At 35.9% G+C, this 21,752-nt stretch overlaps 2 protein-coding genes across 3 annotated transcripts; both read left to right on the forward strand.

The window, feature by feature from the left end:
- Positions 1 to 4,237: 4,237 nt before the first annotated feature.
- On the forward strand, positions 4,238 to 10,553 carry LOC113062899 (ankyrin repeat and SOCS box protein 2-like). Its single transcript, XM_026232961.1, has 10 exons — positions 4,238 to 4,352; positions 4,626 to 4,871; positions 6,360 to 6,482; positions 6,952 to 7,121; positions 7,205 to 7,360; positions 7,438 to 7,683; positions 7,756 to 7,927; positions 8,765 to 9,344; positions 9,625 to 9,778; positions 9,900 to 10,553. Exons 2-10 carry the CDS (start codon positions 4,633 to 4,635, stop codon positions 10,049 to 10,051), a joined length of 1,992 nt encoding a protein of 663 aa, XP_026088746.1. The 5' UTR covers positions 4,238 to 4,352; positions 4,626 to 4,632; the 3' UTR covers positions 10,052 to 10,553.
- A 1,401-nt stretch (positions 10,554 to 11,954) lies between these two features.
- Positions 11,955 to 20,738, forward strand: LOC113062900 (ankyrin repeat and SOCS box protein 2-like). 2 transcript variants are annotated; one of them, XM_026232962.1, is made up of 11 exons: positions 11,955 to 12,095; positions 14,755 to 15,031; positions 15,898 to 16,017; positions 16,682 to 16,851; positions 16,948 to 17,103; positions 17,271 to 17,516; positions 17,617 to 17,788; positions 17,943 to 17,993; positions 19,374 to 19,935; positions 20,036 to 20,189; positions 20,278 to 20,738. In XM_026232962.1, exons 2-11 carry the CDS (start codon positions 14,763 to 14,765, stop codon positions 20,421 to 20,423), a joined length of 2,046 nt encoding a protein of 681 aa, XP_026088747.1. In that variant the 5' UTR covers positions 11,955 to 12,095; positions 14,755 to 14,762; the 3' UTR covers positions 20,424 to 20,738. The 2 variants fall into 2 exon arrangements, with proteins under 2 accessions (XP_026088747.1, XP_026088748.1); XM_026232963.1 differs by lacking the exon at positions 15,898 to 16,017.
- Positions 20,739 to 21,752: the final 1,014 nt, after the last annotated feature.

Below are 21,752 nucleotides of genomic sequence, written 5' to 3' on the forward strand. Positions count from 1 at the left end.
ATGATGTTTGGATTTTAAAGGACAACTTGACTAACAACAATTGAATAGCATGTTCAAATATCTAATGTAAATGTTCAAATAAAGCTTTGAAAACAGACAGAAACTACACACAGACTGAATGTAAATATAAGTCTCTGTAAATCGACTCACTGACAGCAGGTGGCACTTATAGAAAAGCAGCTGTTTCCTGTAACCTTCGTGGACAAAGCAGTATTGCTATTAAGAATGCTGCGTTTGGGTATAACATGGAGCAAAGATGGAAACAAAATTCCATCAAATCTTTTCTGAAGACAGCCAGAACCTTCAGAGGTACATTCATATAATTAATTAATTAATATATTAATTTGTATAATTTCCTTAGTACTCTTTTAAAACCTCCCAGCTTTTCCGCCATGTTTTCACTCAAAACAAAACTGCTCTGCGGTTGTGTGCACGTGAGACTGTTATTGAAAACTGTGCTTTATGACTGTATGTATTTATCGCGAGTTGTTCAAATCACGGTAATCTAATACAATTTTAATGATAATTAAAAGATGAAAAGTAATAATAACTGTGGGGAATTTTATCATGATTTATCATCAAACAGCTCTCGCCTCCCATGAACAACTTATTATTTGCTTCAAGGGTTTGTCTGCTAAGTTGAAGCAGACATGGACAGATGAAGATACTGCCCAAAGAAACTCCCACAGTGGTAAGTTCCATTTGTCCAAACCAACTTTGAGCTCACTTCTGAGTTTTTCATAGGTGGATATAGTGATGGGGTGCATTTGCTAAATGCCAATGTTAACCACTGTAACATGACACTGACACTTACTAGTTAGTTATCTAGCACCGGATACATGATCGATTAAAGTCTAGGTTGTGCTATACTAGTACTATACCTAAATTGTACCAGTACTATAGTTTTAACCTATTTATCTGAACTTGTTTTGCACTGAACTACAAAATATAGTACCCTATCCTACAGTTGCACTACAATAAACTTTATGTGCAATGCATTTAGTTAAATTATAGGGAAGTCAAAGTGTACTGCAGTTACACTACAGTGTACTTCAAGTATTCAAAGTTTGTGTAGCAGAGAAACATATTACTACACAAAACTACATGTTTTCCTGTTTAGATTAAAATAATACTGCAATTATACTGCAGTTCATTTTTGTAAAGGATGGGCAGTTTGCTGCAGGGCTCATTATACTGAATATCATTTATGTATTTCTGTAAAACAGCCTCAGTTGGGCTCTTCCAATTTCTAAAAAAAAAAAAAAAATGGCACAAGGGCCAAGTACTAAAACGTGGTCTTCAAAAGCCAAAATTGAGTCTGTAAAATGTCTACTGAATTATCATTAACTCCGATTTATAGAAGTCATGCAGGAATCAGGTTATTTCCACATAAAACAGACCTATTTATAAGCACATGTGGCTACAAGCCTGTGTGAAGGAACTAGATGCTAGTGTGGCCTCCAGAGACCTTCACTATCCTTGTCTATCCCTCTTGGATAACAGGTTATATCAGGCCAACTGGAACACTTTAGCCTCCTTACCACTGGGATCTCACAGAATCCAAGCTTAGCCCCCTGATGTAAGTTCCTCATATCACTGCTAGACTGACAACGGTCAACTGTACATATCCAAATCTCAACATGTGCAGTCTCAGATATCTGAAAATATCTGTATGCCACTCTAAATATATCAAACTTAATGTCCGGTCATGACTTCACACATGTGTGAACTACTCTTCCATCTAACTGAGTAGGTCCTCACTAATAATCAGGCTCAAAGTTATCCAACACTGATAAAATGTTACTATAACAGAAAGATATAGCTGCAAGCTGCGATTATTGGGGTTCAAGCAATTTAAGGCATTTAAGCACATATGAAAAAAGACCTTACATATTATTTAGCAAGCCCGTAACCACCTAAATCAATCATTTCATAATATAATAAATATAAACTTGCCATACAACTTGCCATACAAATATTATGATTTTTAATGCTTATGACTGTTATAGCGCCACCCTTGGTCCGAGCTACATAAAACTTAGCATGCTTGTTTAGAATCACTTATTGCTTAGGATCAAGTTTCGTAAAGTTGAGTTTTTTTTTAGGCTTTCAAGAGTTTTGTGAATATTATAAGTTTTTTTTTTTATAATTATTGACCTAGAGAGTCAAGAGAATTGTACTGCAGTGTTTTTTTTTTTCAAGATTGAGCGAAAAACCTAGTACTAGTTTGCAAAAGTGTTTTTTTTTTTTTTTTTTTTTTTTTTACATATTTTAAATTATGTAAAAAATTATTTGATTGACAGTAGTGGTTCTAGAAGAAAAGTTGTTCAGAACAAGAAGGTAAGTCAGATTATACAAACATTACATGTATGTGTGAAAAACCACTGCAATAAACACTTGTTTACACCCTTGAAAATTTGTTATTGCCACCAAAGGTCAAACAGGCCCACTGAGTTTCTTTCCGATCGACCTTCGTTAACCTTGTTTTAAGCCAGAAACATTGTGAAACAGTTGTGTCATTGATACGACATCATCGTACAGTCTTCATACATGTCATACCCAAGTTTATTAGACCCATGTCGTACAGTGTGATTTGAAATGACCTTTTAAGATTGCTAAAATCGTGCATAAGTAGAAAGCTTAACACATGCTCAAAATTCATTGGCCATTAACAGTCATGTTTTTTTAGATGCGCAAATATCCTTATAAAATCTTGTGGTACATTGGACATAGACACTTCATACCAATTTTAATGTTTATCGGAGTAATGGTTGCGTATTTATAACCATTTTTATGGTTTTTCCAACTTATAGTGCTACCAAGTGGTCAAGCTAAATGTGATCTCAGATCGAGCTCTTACATGAGTGTTCTGAGTTTCGCGACGATATCTCAATCCATTCAAAAGTTATAGCTATTTTAGTAAAAGTGGCCCTGCCTCTTTCAAATGTTTTGGCGTCCCTTTGCGATGGTGAGATGAAAGTTAAACTTTTTTTGATAATCGTTGATAATCACTTTTCACAGAATCTTCTTGCACTGGTTCAGTTCCGATCAGGCGAAAAACCCAAGAGTACTTTGCAAAAATATTTAAAAAATTAATCCAAAATACGTGAAAATTTTGCAAAGGTGACAAACAAAACAATTACAATAGTGATGATGTGAATCAAAATATCTTACAGGGAAATATTTGTATATGACATATTTTAACTAGATGGTGGTAGGGACCAGTGGGAGTCTGTACAATTCATTTCATGCATTGAAGCTTAAAATTTCACACTTCTTTCAGCCGGAGTGAGAAAAAAATAAATAAAACAAGACACAAACTGCTTATGGTATAAGTGAATGACTATTTAGATTTTATTAATTACTGAAATAAATGAATCAATAAATAATACATCATTCTGCCCATAATGCAGTAAACAATGTGATAATTTGGTCAATGAGAGGTATGAAAGCTGTAATGTTCTGAATGTGTTAAACTTAGGGTGTGTTAAAGGATAAAACGTTCAGCTCCTAAGCACAGACAAAACCAAAGAACTTGTCTACATAGAATGCCACCAATATACAGACAGAACTGCATGTTTGGATCAAACATGCATTATTAACATATCTAGATTATATACCTTTAGATTTAATTTTTACTTGCATTATTTTGAAGCTCCAGACCTTCATTGCCACACTGCTACAGATGAAAACACATAAGTCATTTAATAGAACAAGATGTATGAAATGTAAACATCTGAGATGTTGACTGTGTCACAGAGAGGTTTCTAGCACACGCCAGCATTCAGAGACAGCTGTCTCTTAATATCAGGTCACAAGCATCAGACCACATAATGATATTTACTTATGTAAATAATGCATGATATAGCAAAAAACAGTGTGTAGTAAGCTCTATTTATCATTATAGGACAGAATGTAAATCATTACAGAATAGTGTATTTTAGCAAGTTTAATGTTCCATACCAGATACAAGAAAGAATACAGAATAGTGCAGCAAGATTTATACCTTCATTATAATTTACACATTATTTTTTATAGAAATTCAGGGTTAAATGTGGTTTTCTAGTTTCAGGGGAAAAGTGATTTGACCAATTTTACAACAGATCCCCTGCTCTTCCTGTTTCTTAAACCATTTGCAAGGAAGGTCATGTCACATCTTAGACATGTTCTAATGAATATTATGCAACCTAAGCAAATATATTTATAAGGCAGTCAGTTTGTTTACACCGTGATATATAATCAAGACCTCTCAGAGACTCTTCATAAAGCACACAGCATCAACTGCTTTACAGAGAAAGGAGAAGATCCAAATGAACCACATTCAACATACAATTATTGAATACTGTAGAAAGGTAGGTGTGAACTACTCAATGACAGCAGTTATGAATTATAGTGATGATGTTAAGACTTGTAAGGGAACTTTTTTACAATTGAAATCTGAATTTTTAATGTTTACTGATCAATGGCAGAAACAAGAAAATTACCTGATATTTTAAATAACTACTTTAATTATTATTATTTATTTTTTTTAATTAATGTGTTGTTTTGGCAGTTTGTGTAATTGATAAGAACTATGTTATTTGAATGTTTATTAGTTTTCTAATTTGTGAGCATTTTACAATCAGGTGCAAAATGGCAGTAGCCAGGGTCACAATGGCTGCTTCAAGGACAACCGAAGAAGAACTTGAGGACTTCAGTGCCTATGCACACTTGTCTCAAGAACAGCTGTTGCAGATAGCTATTGAACGAAGTCTAGCTGATACAAATTTAACTCCATGGCGGAATCAACAAGTGCATGCCCACATGCAGCCAGCTGACCCCATAGCTACACAAGGACCGCCATCCAACCCTAACCCAGCAAACCCTCCCAGGTGATTTTTTTTCCCCCTGTTACAACTACACTCTTAAAAATAAAGGTTTGAACAAGGTGTTTTCACAGCAATGCCATATAATATTGCTGTCCAGTTCTGTTCCTTGAGGGTTAACATCCTGCAGAGTTTAGCTCAAACCTTGCCTAGATGTCTGTAGTGAATCTGAAGACCCTGATTAGCTGCTTCAGCTGTGTTCAGTTAGGGTTGGAGCTTAACTCTGCCGGACAGGGGCCCTCCAGGAACAGTTTGGACACCCCTGCCATAGAAGAACCAAAAGAAACAGTTCTTGAACAGTTCTTAAATTGATTTATTTATTAGTGTGGAGAAGTTTTTAAAATCTTAAGAATCTTTTTCCACTATAAACAGTGGTTGAATTGGGATGGTGGGGAGGGTGGTCCTGTGATAATAGATCACTACAACATTTGTCAAATTTTTTTTTACATTTTATTTAACAACAACAAAAACAAAAAACAGCTATGAACTATGGTTTATGAGCTGTTTTCCTTGTGTGGCCTGAAATAGCCCCACAATGTCTAAAGTTTTTTTGTAGGTTGAACCAAAGCATCCACACACACACACACATACATATACACACACAATCAATGTGTCTGTATGCTAGATTACCTAATTTATGCCCCTTATTTATGAGTGTGCGATATTGACAAAAATTATCTTATATTTAAGGGGGTATTTTTGTCAGTAACAATTATTAATATTTTGCTTAATGTGTTTTTGTGCTGGTTTAGGCTTGTCATGGACAAATAAAAATGACACTAAAACCCCCAGTAAGTGTCTGTTTTACTGAATGATTCACTGAATCCTTCAATCAAACGATTCTTTCGAAGCAAGTTGAATGTCTTTCAAAAACAGATTCATTCAAGAAAGATACACTGCAGTATTGTTCTGAAATGCACAACAGCTCAGCTCCTTGTTTGGAACTATTGCATTTGCAAAACAGGAAAAGTTTAACTCATTCAATTAATTTCTTGTCTGTTGAGCTGCTGTATAAAATGTATTAAACATTTGCAATTACGCACACATATTGATTCTTGTGTGATATTAATTATATCCTATCCTAAAGGTATAAAAATATATTTAAAAAAAAACTCACACGGGGTGTTTTCTTTCATTATTTAAATTATAGAGGCATTCTAACTGTATTCAAATAGGCTTTGTCATGCAATTAATGCTTTTGGTCTCTAAAAACGTGTTTTTTTTTTTTTGCAAAGTCACAGACATTCTCTCTCCGTATCGTCCCTCCTCTCAATCACATCAAGTAGATATCATACCTTATTACGCAGTCTTCTTTTAAAAGAATGTCAGAAGTTTCACTTTAAACTTTTTCTGTGCGGAAAAATTACGAAAACATACGTGACTATAAAGAACCTTTTGTGGGAAGGGAGGGTTCCATGGATGTTAAAGGTTCTTCATGGAACCATAGATGCCAAAGAACCTTTATTTTAACTTTTGTTGCTGCCTTCCTTTCAGTGAGAAAAAGAGTGCAAACGTTTACAGAAATGTTCATAATCGTATCTTCAGTAAGGACCAAGACAAGGTGATTGCTTGGACAAGGCACAATGGAAACCTGCAGGTCACAGTGGAGTATATGAAGTGAGTGGCATGACAAATTTGACTCAATTTGTGTGTGAGTACTGTTTTTGTGAATATCAACGACTGATTAGTCACAGCCGTATTGATATGCTGACCAAAAGAACGATTGTGTGACAGTCCTATTGCTTTTGTACAGTTCAGTGAACAGGGTGCATTACTCAAAAGCATTGTGACCTAAGTTGAACGCAGAGACCACTGGTGGCAATGGTCCTGAGGCTTATGATGCTTTCTGAAAATACAGCCCAGGTTAATATTGATTAACTTACAGTTCAGACCATAGCCATAATATTCCCTCCACGTTTCTGAATGACACAACATATGGTTCCCTTCCTGAATGGAATTGATGTTTTTGAACAAATGAGTCAAAGTGACTTGTTCATAACTCATCACTTATCGCCACCTACTGGCATAAGAATGTAACTCTTCAGATTCTTGCTCTTAAGATTTGTTTGCATATTTGTTCTTCCAGTGATTTAGACCCTGTTCTCTCTGCCATTTGGAAAGGGGATGTAAAAGCGCTACAAGACATCATTCATTCCGAATCGAAAAATCTCAATGAACCGAATAAAGATGGCTGGTTACCACTTCACGAGTCTGCATACTATGGCAGTGTCAAGTGCCTTAAGATTTTGCTCAAAGGTAATGAATGAATGAATTTCTTATTATGTCCAGTCCAGAATCCCATTCATCAAAATCACAGCTGTATCTCATCTCTCCCACAGCCAAACCAGAAACAGTCAACAAACAAACAAACAAAAGTCAGACGCCGCTCATGCTGGCTGTGTGTCGCAAGCATTTTTCTTGTGTCGAGCACCTCTTGGAGCAAGGAGCTGATCCTAACCTTGCAAATAACCAGTGGGAGACGCCATTGTACAAAGGTAAACATTTTAGCATGATATATCTCTCAATAACTAAGGTTGGAAGAGTTCTGAACAATCCCTCTTGATTTTTACAGCATGCGAGAAAGCTAATGAAGCTATAGTGGAGCTTCTTTTGAGATTTGGCGCTTCACCAACCAAAGCCTGTGTTCAAGGTGGGACTCCACTACATGAAGCAGTGAGGAACAAAAAGTTAAAAATCACTAAGATGTTGATAAAAGCAGGGGCAAAGCTGTGCGCCAGAAATATTTATGGCATTGACTCTCTGTTTATGGCTGCTCAGTGTAATTCTGTTGAAGTGCTTAACTACCTCATATATAAAGGTAAGAATTTTTTTAACGAATTAAGTACTTAAGTTTATTCTAATAGCATTAATCTAGTGATCTATTCTTTAGGGGGTAATGTAAATACCCAGGCAAATGATGATGCATCCGCATTGTTTGAGGCCTGTAAGAATGGTCATGCTAAAGCTGTTGAGATCCTCTTGTCAAAAAGCGCTGATGTTAACGTAACCAATAAAACTGGATTACTTCCTATTCATGTTGCAGCAAAGAATGGCCATGACAGGTTAGTAGGCCTACTACAGTAAATAACAGTTAATTTCATATGATTCCTTATTACACAGCTCTTTGAAATACTTAATCACAGAATTCAGTGGTCTTAAAGTCAGAGTAGACCATAGAGCAAAAAATAACAGCTATAGGGTGAAGCACAACATTACAAACTTTTAAATATTTACTAAGACACAAACACAAAGTCTGTGTACTTAATTAGGGGAAAGAACTACAATCCCATGAAGCATTGCAAATTACATAAAATATAATATGATGATTTTATATACAGAAACAAAATATTTTTATTACAAAATATGCATATATATTCACGTATTTTGAGAACAAAAGGAGATTTGCAGTCATTCATGGGAGAGTTCTAGCGCAAAATTGTTCTTTTGACTCGCTTTTAGTGATTCTCTGATTGTTGAAGCTTTCTTTGCAGTATCATGGGAAATGTAGTTTTTCACTAGAAATTCTACTGTTAACAGTGATTATTAGAAGAAATATAATGTTGAAATATTGTGAACTGATGGATTCAACAAACATTATCATGTTTTGTACATTGTAATGGACTAGTTTTTCTTAGCAGATACATAATACAACCTATAGGTAAAATTATAAAATAATTGCATATCAAATTAGTATCCCATGTCCAAGTATTTATTTATTTGGTGTGTAGCCGTGTAATCAGTAGAAAGATACAGTCAACCAGTCATTGTCACTAGATTTATCCTTTACAGTACATATGTGTTTAGTAAGGTTCATCTGCATGGTTTTATCCTTTCTTTTTTTAATGAATTATTGATTTATTCATGAAGAAATAAATCTCTCCCTTTCTTATCCTCCTCAGAATTGTCGCCATGCTAATCCCTAGAACTAGCATGGTCAAAGTGAGGTCCTCCGGAATCAGTTCTCTTCATTTTGCTGCAGAAAATAACAGAGATAGCGTCCTAGAAATATTAATTGATGCTGGATATGATGTCAACTCGAAGATGTCCGATGATTGGTCAAAAATGTATGAAGATCATCGCAGCACAGCTCTGTACTCAGCTGTGGCAAACAGCAACATTGAGGCAGCTACTATGCTGTTAGAAGCCGGTGCTGATCCAAACCTGGATATTTTCAACCCCTTGTTAGTGGCTGTAAGGATAGGAAGTATGGAAATGGTGGCCTTACTATTGAAGCACGGTGCTAATGTTAATGCCATGCTGCCAACTCATCCTACCAGCTTCCCAGCAGCTTTGGTTTTTTGTTTGAGGTTCATGTTGATGATGAAGTGCCTACTGGACAATGGCTGCGATGCACAATCATGTTTTACCTGTCAATATGGAAGTAATCCTCATCCCCCCATTAAACAAGGACAATGGACAAGAAATGGGCGAGAAACAATGTATTATTTAAATGATGAAGCATCAGAATACTGTGTTGAGGTATAGATTTTGTTTTCCAGTCAAAATAACTTAAATAAAAATAATATTACATAATATTATATTAAAATGTGGAAAGTATAATATATATATATATATATATATATATATATATATATATATATATATATTATACTTTCCACATTTTAATATAATATTATAATATATATATAATATATTGCATATATTTTTGTATGCAATCATTATTATACTATTCATTTGTACATTTACTATTTGCTTTCAAATAAAATTAATTCTTTTTTTTTTTCTTTTTTTTTTACAGTTTTGTGAGATCATCTCTACTCCCTCAGTCAGCTGCTGGGTGGGACCCATCATAAACACGTTACTTGACTATGTGGGTCACGTTAAACTCTGCTTTAGAATAAATGAACATCTAGACAGCAACAAAGATTGGGCCCATATTAAAGAAAGATCAGGTAATATATTCTTTATAAACTCTTCATTTGGCTGATTATTGACATCTGAAAACTGAATAGATTTTTACATGTTAATGGAACTACAAATGAAAACCTGAAACCCAAGCACTCTCTATTTCAGTTCTTCCTTGCACACTGATGCATCTGTGCAGACTCAAGATTCGTCAACGACTGGGCGTCCAAAGACTATGTCACATCAGTGCTCTTCCTCTACCAGAAAGACTAATCATGTTTTTGAGTTATGAACGAGAATCATTTGAAGATATTCCGTGATGAATGGCATGCCATTCTTAAATGTTTACAGAACATGCTGCTTTGAATTCTTTTGTTACAAACATAATTTAATGAATTGTAGATTAAAAAGCTTTAGATCTGAAAGTAATTTAGCAGAATTGATTTCTGTTTGTATGGGTAATTATTCTCAATTCATGTAAATAAAATAATATTCAAATGTACATAGTATACATAGAGCATAAAAGGTGCATAACTAGATTGCACACTAAAGCTTTTTATAATGTGAATCAATCTTTCTAGTCTTTAAACTGTGCATTAAACGATTAAATATGTTTAGTGTAATGTTCTGTAATTCTGCTATAATGTCATGAAGACAAACTGTATTGTTCTTGTAAATTAGTTAACAGTGATGCAACTTGTCCGATTCTAAGCAGAATTTGAGCTTAGGGTTTTTGTGTAACTCATGTAGAATTAAATGTGTGGGGTTTTCTGTTTGCTTGAGACAGTCTCTGATCTTGAGGTAAAATAAAAGTCTTGCATCTCCACAGTTTTATTCAAGCCTGTTGAAAGTCTATTGGTCTTGCTGTATGACAGAGAAGTTTGAGCTGGTCATCAGAATCGCAGCTTTTCTAAACCTCAAATAAGCAACAGGGTAAAGTGCAACAGCTGCAGGAAAAACAAAGGCCAATTCACACACTGTGCCAACAAGTACAAGTACAATATGTCACTTCTCAGACATTCAACTCCCAACAAACATGGATTCAACATGTTCAGTCGTTGAAAACAAGGGGCGACCAACACCAGCTAATGGCGTCAGGGGGTCACACACTAATCAGACAAAATCTGATAAACATGTCTGTTGATGATTTTCAGCATCTGTGGGTGCAGTGTGAATTGGCCTTTAGAGGTAAAAGGTGAAACTTAATTGGGGACCACCGTAAGTCTTATGATCAGTGTACATTTACATCCCTTAAGAAGACCTCTTATATCATTCTGAATCAAGCTAACTGCAGTTTACATAAGCACTATAATTAGACAATAAGCAAAACATTTAAATATAACTTCTGCCACCAGTCTAGCTCAGAACTTTTAATCCTGTTAAGAAAAAAGAGAGAGATAGATCAAATTAAGTAAGAAATAAATTAACCATATTTTGTTCGTAAATTAATTTTAAAACTATATATTTAACCAAACTTGTTTAAAAATGTCAAGCAGAATTGAGATATTTTCTTTTTTTCTCTTTTCAGAACATTAAAACTCCACTGGTGTCTGTACAAACACAGAGGTGTCTTCTTTCTGACCCCTGGAAGACCTTACAATGAGCCAAGGTCTCACAAATGCAAAAGTCTGTTACGCAACCCTCTTGTTTATTTGGTTATGTTTGTCAAATTATTCAGCCATTATACACATTGGCAAGTAAAAGGGGCTCATATCAGCCCAAACAAAGAGTATTAAACAAGTTTATAACCTTGCTCTTAACTCCACTTGACCTTAACTTAATAGCTTTATCTATAAATAAAGAATAAGGTATTCACAGAGTGCTATTCTGTGTACTGTTTGTCTCGTAGCCTTGACCCACTTGTAACATGACACAGCAAAAACAGCATAATAATTTAACCCTGTTACATGCAAACTGTTTCAATTAACAAAGCCAGTGTATGAAGAGAAGTCCAACCATTATTCACAATCACATACTACACTCTTAAATTATTTTTTATTATCTTTATAATTACACTTCAGTAAAGAAATCTTCTGTAGTGGGTATTTTCAGCAAATATATTTCTGGAATCACAATTCACTGCACTAGCTCAAAGATATTTTTCGTAATCTACACCAGGTCTGCAACCCCTCAAGAACAGCAACAGCTAAGAGGGTGATCTTGGCACACTGTATATCACGTGTACCTAGAGTCGGTGTGGGGTGACAGTTAAAGACCTCTCTTAGCAGAGAGCTAAACAGGTCCCAGTGCAAGCAAGTCTCCAGTGTGCCACTCGACATTGGGATAAACAAAACAACCTTTTCTGTTTGGAAATCTGACACGTTGTTAAGGAAGAGAAAAAGAAAAGAAAAACATTTTGAAGTGGTAAGTAGTTTTTTTTTGTTTTTGTTTTTTTTGGTTAGTGTGTATTGGATGAAGGTCAAGTATACACTGGTCCATTAATATTGTAAAAATGTTGAGAGATTAATATAATTTTGTTCAGCATTGGTACTGACTCATACTCTTTGGTTTTATTAAAATTATGCTTTATATTTATTTATTTTATGCACCTTTACCTGCTATTTACAAAAGTTGTAATTGTACTATCTTTTTTAGATGCTAAATCAGAGGCATGAATGAATACTTAAAGGGATCATTCACCAAAAAAATTGCAATTCTGTCATTATTTACTAACCCCCATGTCATTCCAAACCAGTATGACTTTCTTCTATAAAAAATTATTTTGAGAAATGTCTTACATGTTTGTTTGTTTTTCTATCCATACAGTCAGTGATTACCAACACTCTTTGACAGATCTTGGTGCAATCATACCGGTATAAAACTACATGAAGTGAATGACAGTTTTCAGTTTTGGATGAGCTATCCCTTTAAGACTAAACAACTGAAAAACATAGAAAGGATAAATTCCTTGTCCTTTGTGACAGACTCTTCATTTTTATTTTATTTTTTCATGAAACCTTTTCCCAATGAGGCTTGGGGGGGAAAGCAGCACACACACACACACACACACACACAAAGCATTAAAAAATATATATTTTTACAATATATTTATATGTGGTATTAATTTTACAACCATCGAAAGTGTATCATGTCTTACACTAATGTGTAACGCATGCAATTATTATTATTATTATTTTGTCAGTTTAACTGCATTAAAAATATTTAACACAATTAATGCAGGGGTGGAGCTAGGGTTTTCCATCGCCCTCGCAACTACTGCTTCTGTTTCTTTTTTTTGACAATAATTGAGGTTATTTAGACACAGAACGTCTTAACCACCACATCAAACGGGAAACTTTTCAGATGCACACTCCAACTTCTCCTCAGTGCCAGGCGCTGTTAATGAGCACGGAGAAGCTGCAGGTGACAAGGAAGCTTCAATAGACCAACAGTGAACTGCGGTCAGATGAGATGTTGTCAGGCCATATCAGTAAAAACCTAAAAACCTTTTCCTGTCCTGTCAGCCGTTATTCTGTGTTCATCATAGCGCGTGCTCTTTAAATGCATACACGAATACGGCGGTGCACACTGAATTATATTAAAGAGCTATATCATAATAACATAAAGAAACTACGAGCATGCCGTAGTTATGTCGTCAATTAAGTCATGGAGTTACCAATGAGTTACCATAATTCAGTTCTTCGAATGCACCTGTAGTTGATGATTGTTATGGCTGGACTGAGTTATCTTGGGGATAGCCTAGAGGTTAACAGTCCTTTCCCCCTCATTGGAAAAGCATGGTCTAGACTCAGAATGGCCTACATATAATAATTACTGCTGCTCGACAGAGTAACATATGTATAAAAACTGATCCATATTGGGTCGGACTGTCCGTACGGTATCTGTGACTGGACAAACGACCCAACGGAGTGGACAAAGGTGTCGTTTCCCGACATTTTTTGTTACCTAATAGAGCAAGAGACAGCTTACAACAAGCCTATGCGAGAACGATACGGATTGTGAAAGCAATCATTTGACGTTTTGTTTTGCTTTGCTTAATTTTAATAGAGTGATAAAGACTTGAGTAAAAGTCAAGTCGTATTTTATTATTGATATATTAAAAATATTAGTAACATTGACAAAACAGGTCCACTGATTCTATGTGGTGTGTGCAGCAGCTCCCTAATCATTTTCACAAATACATTCCGTAAAATAAATATATAACATGAAAATTTGTATCTAATATACGAAAGAAAAAAAAAATATCTGTGTTACCCGCTCAGTGCTACCTCCGGTAGTCCATCTGTTTATCAGTCATATACATCTTCAGATCAGGTTTTTTTACTTATTAGAGGTACAGAACGACACACAGCAACTTTTCGGTACTGCACCAAGCAGAAATCAGTCGAAATCTTCACAAAAAGTAAAGATCAAGCACCTAATAAGGTCTCTGCACGTTAATTCAAATGTTTTTTTTTTTCCCCCATGGCATAAACAAATGTGACGTTTTTGTGGGCGTTCCCACCAATGGCGAATAAGTCAATACTGAATCCGACAGTAATGTTGCACGACACAATGTTGAGTAATTGTTTTATTACATGGTCACTTTTGCTTTGTCTCTTATTACAGATATTTTTGCTGATATGTACAAGTATTTATGCGTTTTAATCTAAATCACACATTGTCCGTCCATGAAGGATGTAGCCTGTCAAACATACACAACTGTGAGTCAATCAAAGCAGTGGGAGTTTACTTCCGAGTCTACAACCCACCACACCTATTCAAACGTTGCATTAAGATTACAAAACAAACAAAAAAAGCAGTTCATGACCCCTTTAAATTGTAATAATATTTCATGATATTATAATTTTCTTTTTTTTACTGTATTTATCACATAAATGCAGTCTAAGCGACCATAAATCAAAAACCTTAAATCAGAAATCTGTCAGATTAGCTGTCTGTCCTAATCAAGTAAGCTAATGAATTTTGCAATAACAGTTTTCTGTGATAAGTATGCCAAGCAAACAGATGTTAGTCCAGTAGGTTCATTAAGTAGGCCTGATGATTGTTTTGATTGTCTCAGGATCGCACATGGCAGCCGCCCATGTGTCCATGCCAGGTACAACAGACACCAACATGGACTTTGCTGACTACAGTCTCTACAGCGAGCTGTCTGATGATGAGCTCATGGAGCTGGCAATTGAGCGGAGCATTGCTGATGCTCACAACTCTGCATCAGACACTGAAAGCTCAAAGACCCCCACTTCTCCAAACAGGCCAGCAGCCCGATGGCAAGCTCCACCATCACATCCTCCCCAGCTGCAACCAGAACTGACTGCGTGTCCCGCCAATCCACCCAGGTAAAGTTTGCTGTGCATCATTCAAAATGAAATGAGGTGCCGTCATAAAACAAACTCTCCCTGTGAGTATTAAAATAACCAGTGCTTAGCACATCATACTCACACTAACCTTAACTAAGTACATACTTACTTTAAAATAGTGTTTTTTGTTCAAATTTATGTAGGAAAGGTAATAGATTAATTTATGACAAGAGTGCACCATCATAACAGGAGTTCTGACCTTGGGTCAATTTGGGTTGTGCACTTTCAAGTCTATGTTCAAAAATGTGAGTGACAGTTAATATCTGCATAGATTTGCAACATGTTTATTGCCAAATTTACACCAAGCTTAAACTTTACTTTTAAATATATATTGATTTTATTTTATTTATGCAAAATTATCAAGACTGCATGTAGAAAATAGGATCAAAACATTAACATCAGTGTATTGCCACAAAAAGAATTCTCACAGAGAGAGTAACAATATCACTTTTAGATGCCTACCACAGCTTCTCTGATGGCTGACACAACAGCTTCACATCTGTTCCTCTTCTTTTAAAGGTCAAGATTAGAAAGAGGAGCAACCTGAGTTGTTCAAGTTTACATGCCTCCATGCATAAAAATAGAAACACTATCCTCTGCTGTGCCCCAATCCACTTGTTTAAATTTCCCCTGTAATCTTACATTGTCAACTCTGCAACTAGTGTTACAGTAGTAGATTTATGTTTAATTGCAATGATAACATGTAGGTAATTTAATAAAAAAATAGGTAAGAAATAAAAAAAATGATCCCATCCCCTTTCAGTGGAAGTCCAAGAATTGTGCAATAGTTAGAGATCTGAGGCAGCATTAAATAGACTTATATGAATCTTTTTTTTTTTCCAAAGAGAAACAATATGTCCACAGGATGTAAATTCAGTAAGTCACTTTGTTACTGGTAATGGCAAGCGAATGATGGAATACCGAAAATATGACGGAAGTTTGCAAGTTGCCCATGTGCCTGAAGAGTGAGTGATTGCACAATTACATGACAATACAATATAATGTGCTCATTAGTATGTAAGAAAAGTGTGGTTCTTTCTATGCTTGAAAAGACTAAAATACATAAAATATATATATATACTTTAGTAGTAAAATGTAATAAAAAAATGTATGATATAAAATACTAATTATTAATAAATGATTCTAGAGCTATGCATAAGTAGATGTGGTCAGTATGACCATACTGTATGTTTCAGTGCCAGTGAGCAGTATATTAATCCTACTGCACAAAATATGCACTACCATTTAAAATGTTGGAGTCAGTAAGAATTTTTAATGTCTTTGGAAAAAATGTCATTCTCACTAAGGCTGCATTTATTATAAACAATTCAGTAAAACATTAATATTGAGAAATAATATTACAATTTAAAATAACTGTTTGTGTATTCAAATTTAATTTATTCCTGTGATGGTAAAGATGACATTTCAGCATCATTACTCCACAGTCTTCAGTGTGACATGATCCTTCAGAAATCATTCTAATATGCTTTTCAGTAAACATTTCTTATTATCAATGCTGAAAACAGTAGTGATGCGAAAGAGCCCAAACTAAGAATAATAATATATGTAATCGTCTCACCTGCAACACTTAATGCATCAAAATAAAATGTAAAACAATTTCTTCCTTAGGGAGTTTGATCCTATTGCTAAGGCCATTTTGGAAGGAGATGTAGGATCAGTGAAACTGTTGGTTAAGCAACCTGGGTGCAACCTTCTTAAACCAAATAAAGATGGATGGATGCCTTTGCACGAGGCGGCATATTATGGACAAGATCAATGTATTAAAATTCTCCTGAGAGGTAGTGCACACTCATTTGAAAATGAATCCATTGAACTTTATTTAGCCCAGCTCTAACAGATTGTTCTGGCTTTGTTCATGAATACTATTTTCATAGCTCAACCTGGGATGATCAACCAGTGCACTTTGAATGAGCAGACTGCTTTAATGATAGCTGTGGTAATGGAACATCTTGCATGCATGGAGTGTCTTCTAGAGAAAGGAGCTGATCCTGATATTACCAATAAGGATAGGGAGACTCCCCTTTACAAAGGTAATATTCTGACAATCTACCTATCTGGCCTGGATTACCAGCCTCGACCCACATCATTTCATTTAAAAACATCAATTCTTAAAATATATGTATTTTGTTCCACCCTTGATTTAATGTGGCTTTTAGTGGTGTGATGGAAATTTGATCATTTCTATACATATCTGTAGCATGTGAGAAGGAAAACCCAACAATGGTTGCCATGTTACTGAATTATGGCGCCTCTGTGAATAAGAGCTGTATTCAAGGCTGGACCGCTCTCCATGAGAGTGTGTGCAGGAACAATGTGGAAATCTGTGAGATGCTGTTGAAAGCTGGAGCCAAAGTCAGCATACCCAACATGTACGGAATCACTCCTATCTTTGTGGCCGCCCAAAGTGGAAAAGTGGATGCACTTCGCATGCTTTTAAAAAATGGTAAAATCGTTCACTGTCATTTGGTCTGTTATTTCCCTTTCTGTTCCACTGTTGCTTTGTGATGTATTGCATCTGACGTAATGCATCCCACCTTAATCAGGTGCAGATCTTAACAGCGAGGCTGCAGATGGAGCCACAGCACTGTATGAGGCCTGTAAAAATGGTCATGAGGGAACTGTACAGTTTCTTCTATCTCAAAATGCAGATGCCAACAAGCCAGGCAAAACTGGACTGTTGCCAATTCATATAGCTGCCCAGCATGGTAATGATAGGTATGCATTATGAATTCTTATGAATGAATGAATTTGCTTGGGAAGGAATTTCCTCAGGTCACAGTTTATACGTAACTTGTTTATATGCAAAGGCCATTGGTTCTTAAGAGTTTAGGCTTAGTAGTACATCTCATGCTCTTGCATTGATTTTCAGCAAAGACCTCCTCACTTTCGGGTGTACCCACAAAATTGTCAGGGCAACTAAGTAAGTCTCAATGGGTGATTAAGAGCAGTGCTGTTGCTACTGTAGATGGTGCTAATCCTGTAACCTTAACTCAAGCTAACTCAAGTAGGAGCAAATGGGTACTTTTTTGTTTTATTTTAAAAATACCATTTCTGATAAGTGCTCTTTCTTCTGACATTCGTGTTATGTCTTGTTAACTCTTCTAGTTTATTGTGTGCAGGGTCTTTTACTCACCTAACAGTAAAACTAATCATCCCATAGCATAATTCTGTAACACTTTAGAATAATGGTCCATTAGTTAATGTTAGATAATTCATTAATTAGCATGAACAAACAATGAAAAATACATTTATTACTGTATTTATTCATCTTTGTTAATGTTAATGAAAATACAGTTATTCATTGTTAGTTCATGGTAATTCACAGTGCATTAACTAATATTAACAAGCACAACTTTTGATTTGAATATTGCATTAGTAAATGTTGAAATTAACATCAACTAAGATTAATAAATGCTGTAGAAGGATTTTTTCTTGCTTAGTTCATTTTAACTAAAGTAGTTAACTAACATTAACTAATGGACCATTATTCTAAAGTGTTACCCATAATTCTTTATAGCATGACATGTTTAGGGGTGGGAATCGTAAATAAGTAGATGATCCCAGCTTCTGGTTCCTCTTAACTATTTCAATTACTTAACAGCTCCAATGACAGTTATTTTAATATGTTAAAGTAAAAAGTAAAAAATAAAAATTAAAACGGCATCAAAGAATCAGAATAAAGGGAATCAGGCTATACACAATGTGTTGTTTTTTGATTTTCAAAAAAAAATAAATTAATGAGTCATTTGTTTAAAAAAGTGGACTACATTACACTGTATGTTTTTGATTGACTAGAAAGAAATGAATTATTTGTTTGGAAATCGAAATACTCTATTCGCATTGTAGTCTTTTGCGCATTGTAGATTCTGTAGAGGTGATGTGGCACGTTCAAAACACCTTTGTTTAACATGAGCACAGCATTTTTAGAATGCAGTGTTATGCGCAAGATGCTGCAAAAAAACACACACAAAAAAAACACGCTGCAATAGTCAAACATGCTTATATAGAAAAAATAAACAAAATATGCTGTGCAGCAATATATAAAATCTTGTTCTGCGTCAATGTCCCCTAACAAGCATGTCCTCTTCCGTACTTTTCGGTTCCCAACCCTAGAACTGTTTCTCTATCATTGCATCATTGCTAATCACTACATACAAGCTTTTCTTCTTATCAAATCATTTTTCCATCTTATAACATCATTTCACCCTAATGGTCCCATTCTAATATGACATTTAAGAGTATTTTAGTGTACACAAGCAAGCACACTAGCACTCAAGAACACAAAACTTCTCATTTTCAGTATCATATCCATGCTGATCCCAGCCACAAGCAAGGCCAGAGTGAAGCGTTCAGGTATCAGCCCCCTCCATTTAGCAGCGGAGCGCAACAGAAACGATATTCTTGAGTTACTGATCGAGGCCGGCTTTGATGTCAATGCCACGTTGTCCGAGGGTCGTTCTATGATGTATGAAGATCGTCGCAGCACAGCTCTATACTTTGCTGTCATGAACAACAACATCAATGCTACCACCATGCTCCTGAAGGCTGGTGCTAATCCAAACCTGGACACATTCAACCCAGTCCTAGTGGCCCTGAGGCAGGGTTGCATCCAGACAGTGACTTTGCTGGTTGAACATGGTGCTAATGTCAATTCCTACATCCCAACTCACCCAACTACCTTTCCAGCCAGTGTTATGTTCTGCATGAAGTATCTGACTTTACTGAAGTATCTAATGGATAATGGCTGCGATGCCTTGTCATGTTTCAATTGTGTTTATGGCAGCAATCCTCATCCACCTATAAAAACTAGGTGTAATCCAAGATATGATTCTGATGAAGCAGTAGAAAAGACTTGTATTCAGGTAAGTGGCCTGAAGCCACATATAACTAGTGTAATATTTTTTCTCAAATGTAAATTTGTATAATGCTTGCAGTACCACATTTTACACAATTTTTTACTAGTTCTGTGAGGTGATCTCTAGCGAACACGTCTCCCGTTGGGCAGGACCGATTATAGACGTGCTTCTTGATTATGTTGGGCATGTGAAACTGTGTGCACGACTCATTGAACATCTGGACAGTTTCCATGAGTGGCAGTGCATCAAAGAGAGAGCAAGTATGTGCACCTATACCCTTTGCTTAAATTATTCACATATGCAAATGCTTTCAGTCACCTGTGTATCGTTTGCTGGTTCTGATTGCAGTGCCTCCACGCCCACTCATGCAGCTCTGCAGACTGAAAATCCGCAAACTGCTCGGGACCAAGAGACTGAAGAAAATTCACAAGCTTCCGGTTGCTCCAAGGTTGATCAAATTCCTAAATCATCAAGAACGAAAGCAAGACTTTTAAGCCTGCTTTTGAATGTTGACTCTTAGTAAACACAGAGAGAACAATTCCATTAGAAAATCATATACTTCTGTTTGCAGAGCTTGCATTGAGCTAAAATTATGGAATACATTTCTTTTTGTCTGGGTCAATTTTTTGCACAAATGTACTGCTTTATATTATAATAAAAATGCCTTTACCTGAAATTAACACAGTTTTTGTTTTATCCAACTGTATTTAATGTGTGCAACTTATAACATCCAAGTGAAAGATATACCACACCGACATGTTATAAAAAAAAATAAACAACCAGAATCATTGAGCTGGAAAATTATCACCCCCTTGTGTCAGTATTTTGTTGAACAACCATTTGCATTAATTACAGACTTTAGTCTGTTGAGATTTGTCTCTATTAACTTTGCACATCTAGACTTTGCAATATTTGCCCACTCTTCTTTGCAGAACTGCTCAAATTCAGTTAAATTGGATGATGACCGTTCGTGGACTGCAGTCTTCAAGCATTCCACAGATTTTCATTGGTGTTTAAGTCTGGGCTCTGAGTAGGCCATGCAAAGACATTCACCTTCTCCTCTTTTAACCTTTTCCTCTTTGGGTCATTGTCCTGTTGGAAGGTAAACCTCCTTCCCACTGACAACTTTCTGGCAGAGGGCAGCAGATTTTCCTCAAGAATTTGACAATATTTTGCCACATCCATTTTTCCTTCTATCTTACATTTACATTTATTCATTTAGCTGACACCTTTATCCAAAGCGACTTACAATTGCTATATATGTCAGAGGTCGCACGCCTCTGGAGCAACTAGAGCTTAAGTGTCTTGCTCAGGGACACATTGGTGTCAACCAGTGGATTCGAACCCAGGTCTCTCCGACCAATGGCATGCATCTTATCCACTGCGCCAACACCACCCCTTCACATCTTCACAAATGCTCCAATCCCTGCTGCAGAGAAACACCCCAAAAACGGAAAAGGATATTACAACTTGCTTTACTGGAGGAATGCTGTTATATGGATGGTGAGCTGAATCGGATTTCCACAGGATATATTGTTTGGTGTTGAGGCCAAATAATTACATTTTAGTCTCATCTGCCTCAGAATCTTTAAAGTGGGTTTTGGCAAAGCTCAGTCGTTACTGCGTGTGGCCTTCATTGAGTGTTTTTTTCTTGCAACTCTCTCATACAAGCCACATTTGTGGAGAATGCACACAATGACCACTCTTTGTCCTTAATTCCTGCAGCTGCTTCAGAGTTGCTGTAAAACTCTTGGTCGCCTCTCTGAGCAAGTTCCTCCTGGCTCTTTCATCCAGTTTGGAGTGACATCCTGATCCAGGGAGGG

Source organism: Carassius auratus, chromosome 45, assembly GCF_003368295.1.
Source record: "Carassius auratus strain Wakin chromosome 45, ASM336829v1, whole genome shotgun sequence".
Classification (NCBI taxonomy): domain Eukaryota; kingdom Metazoa; phylum Chordata; class Actinopteri; order Cypriniformes; family Cyprinidae; genus Carassius; species Carassius auratus.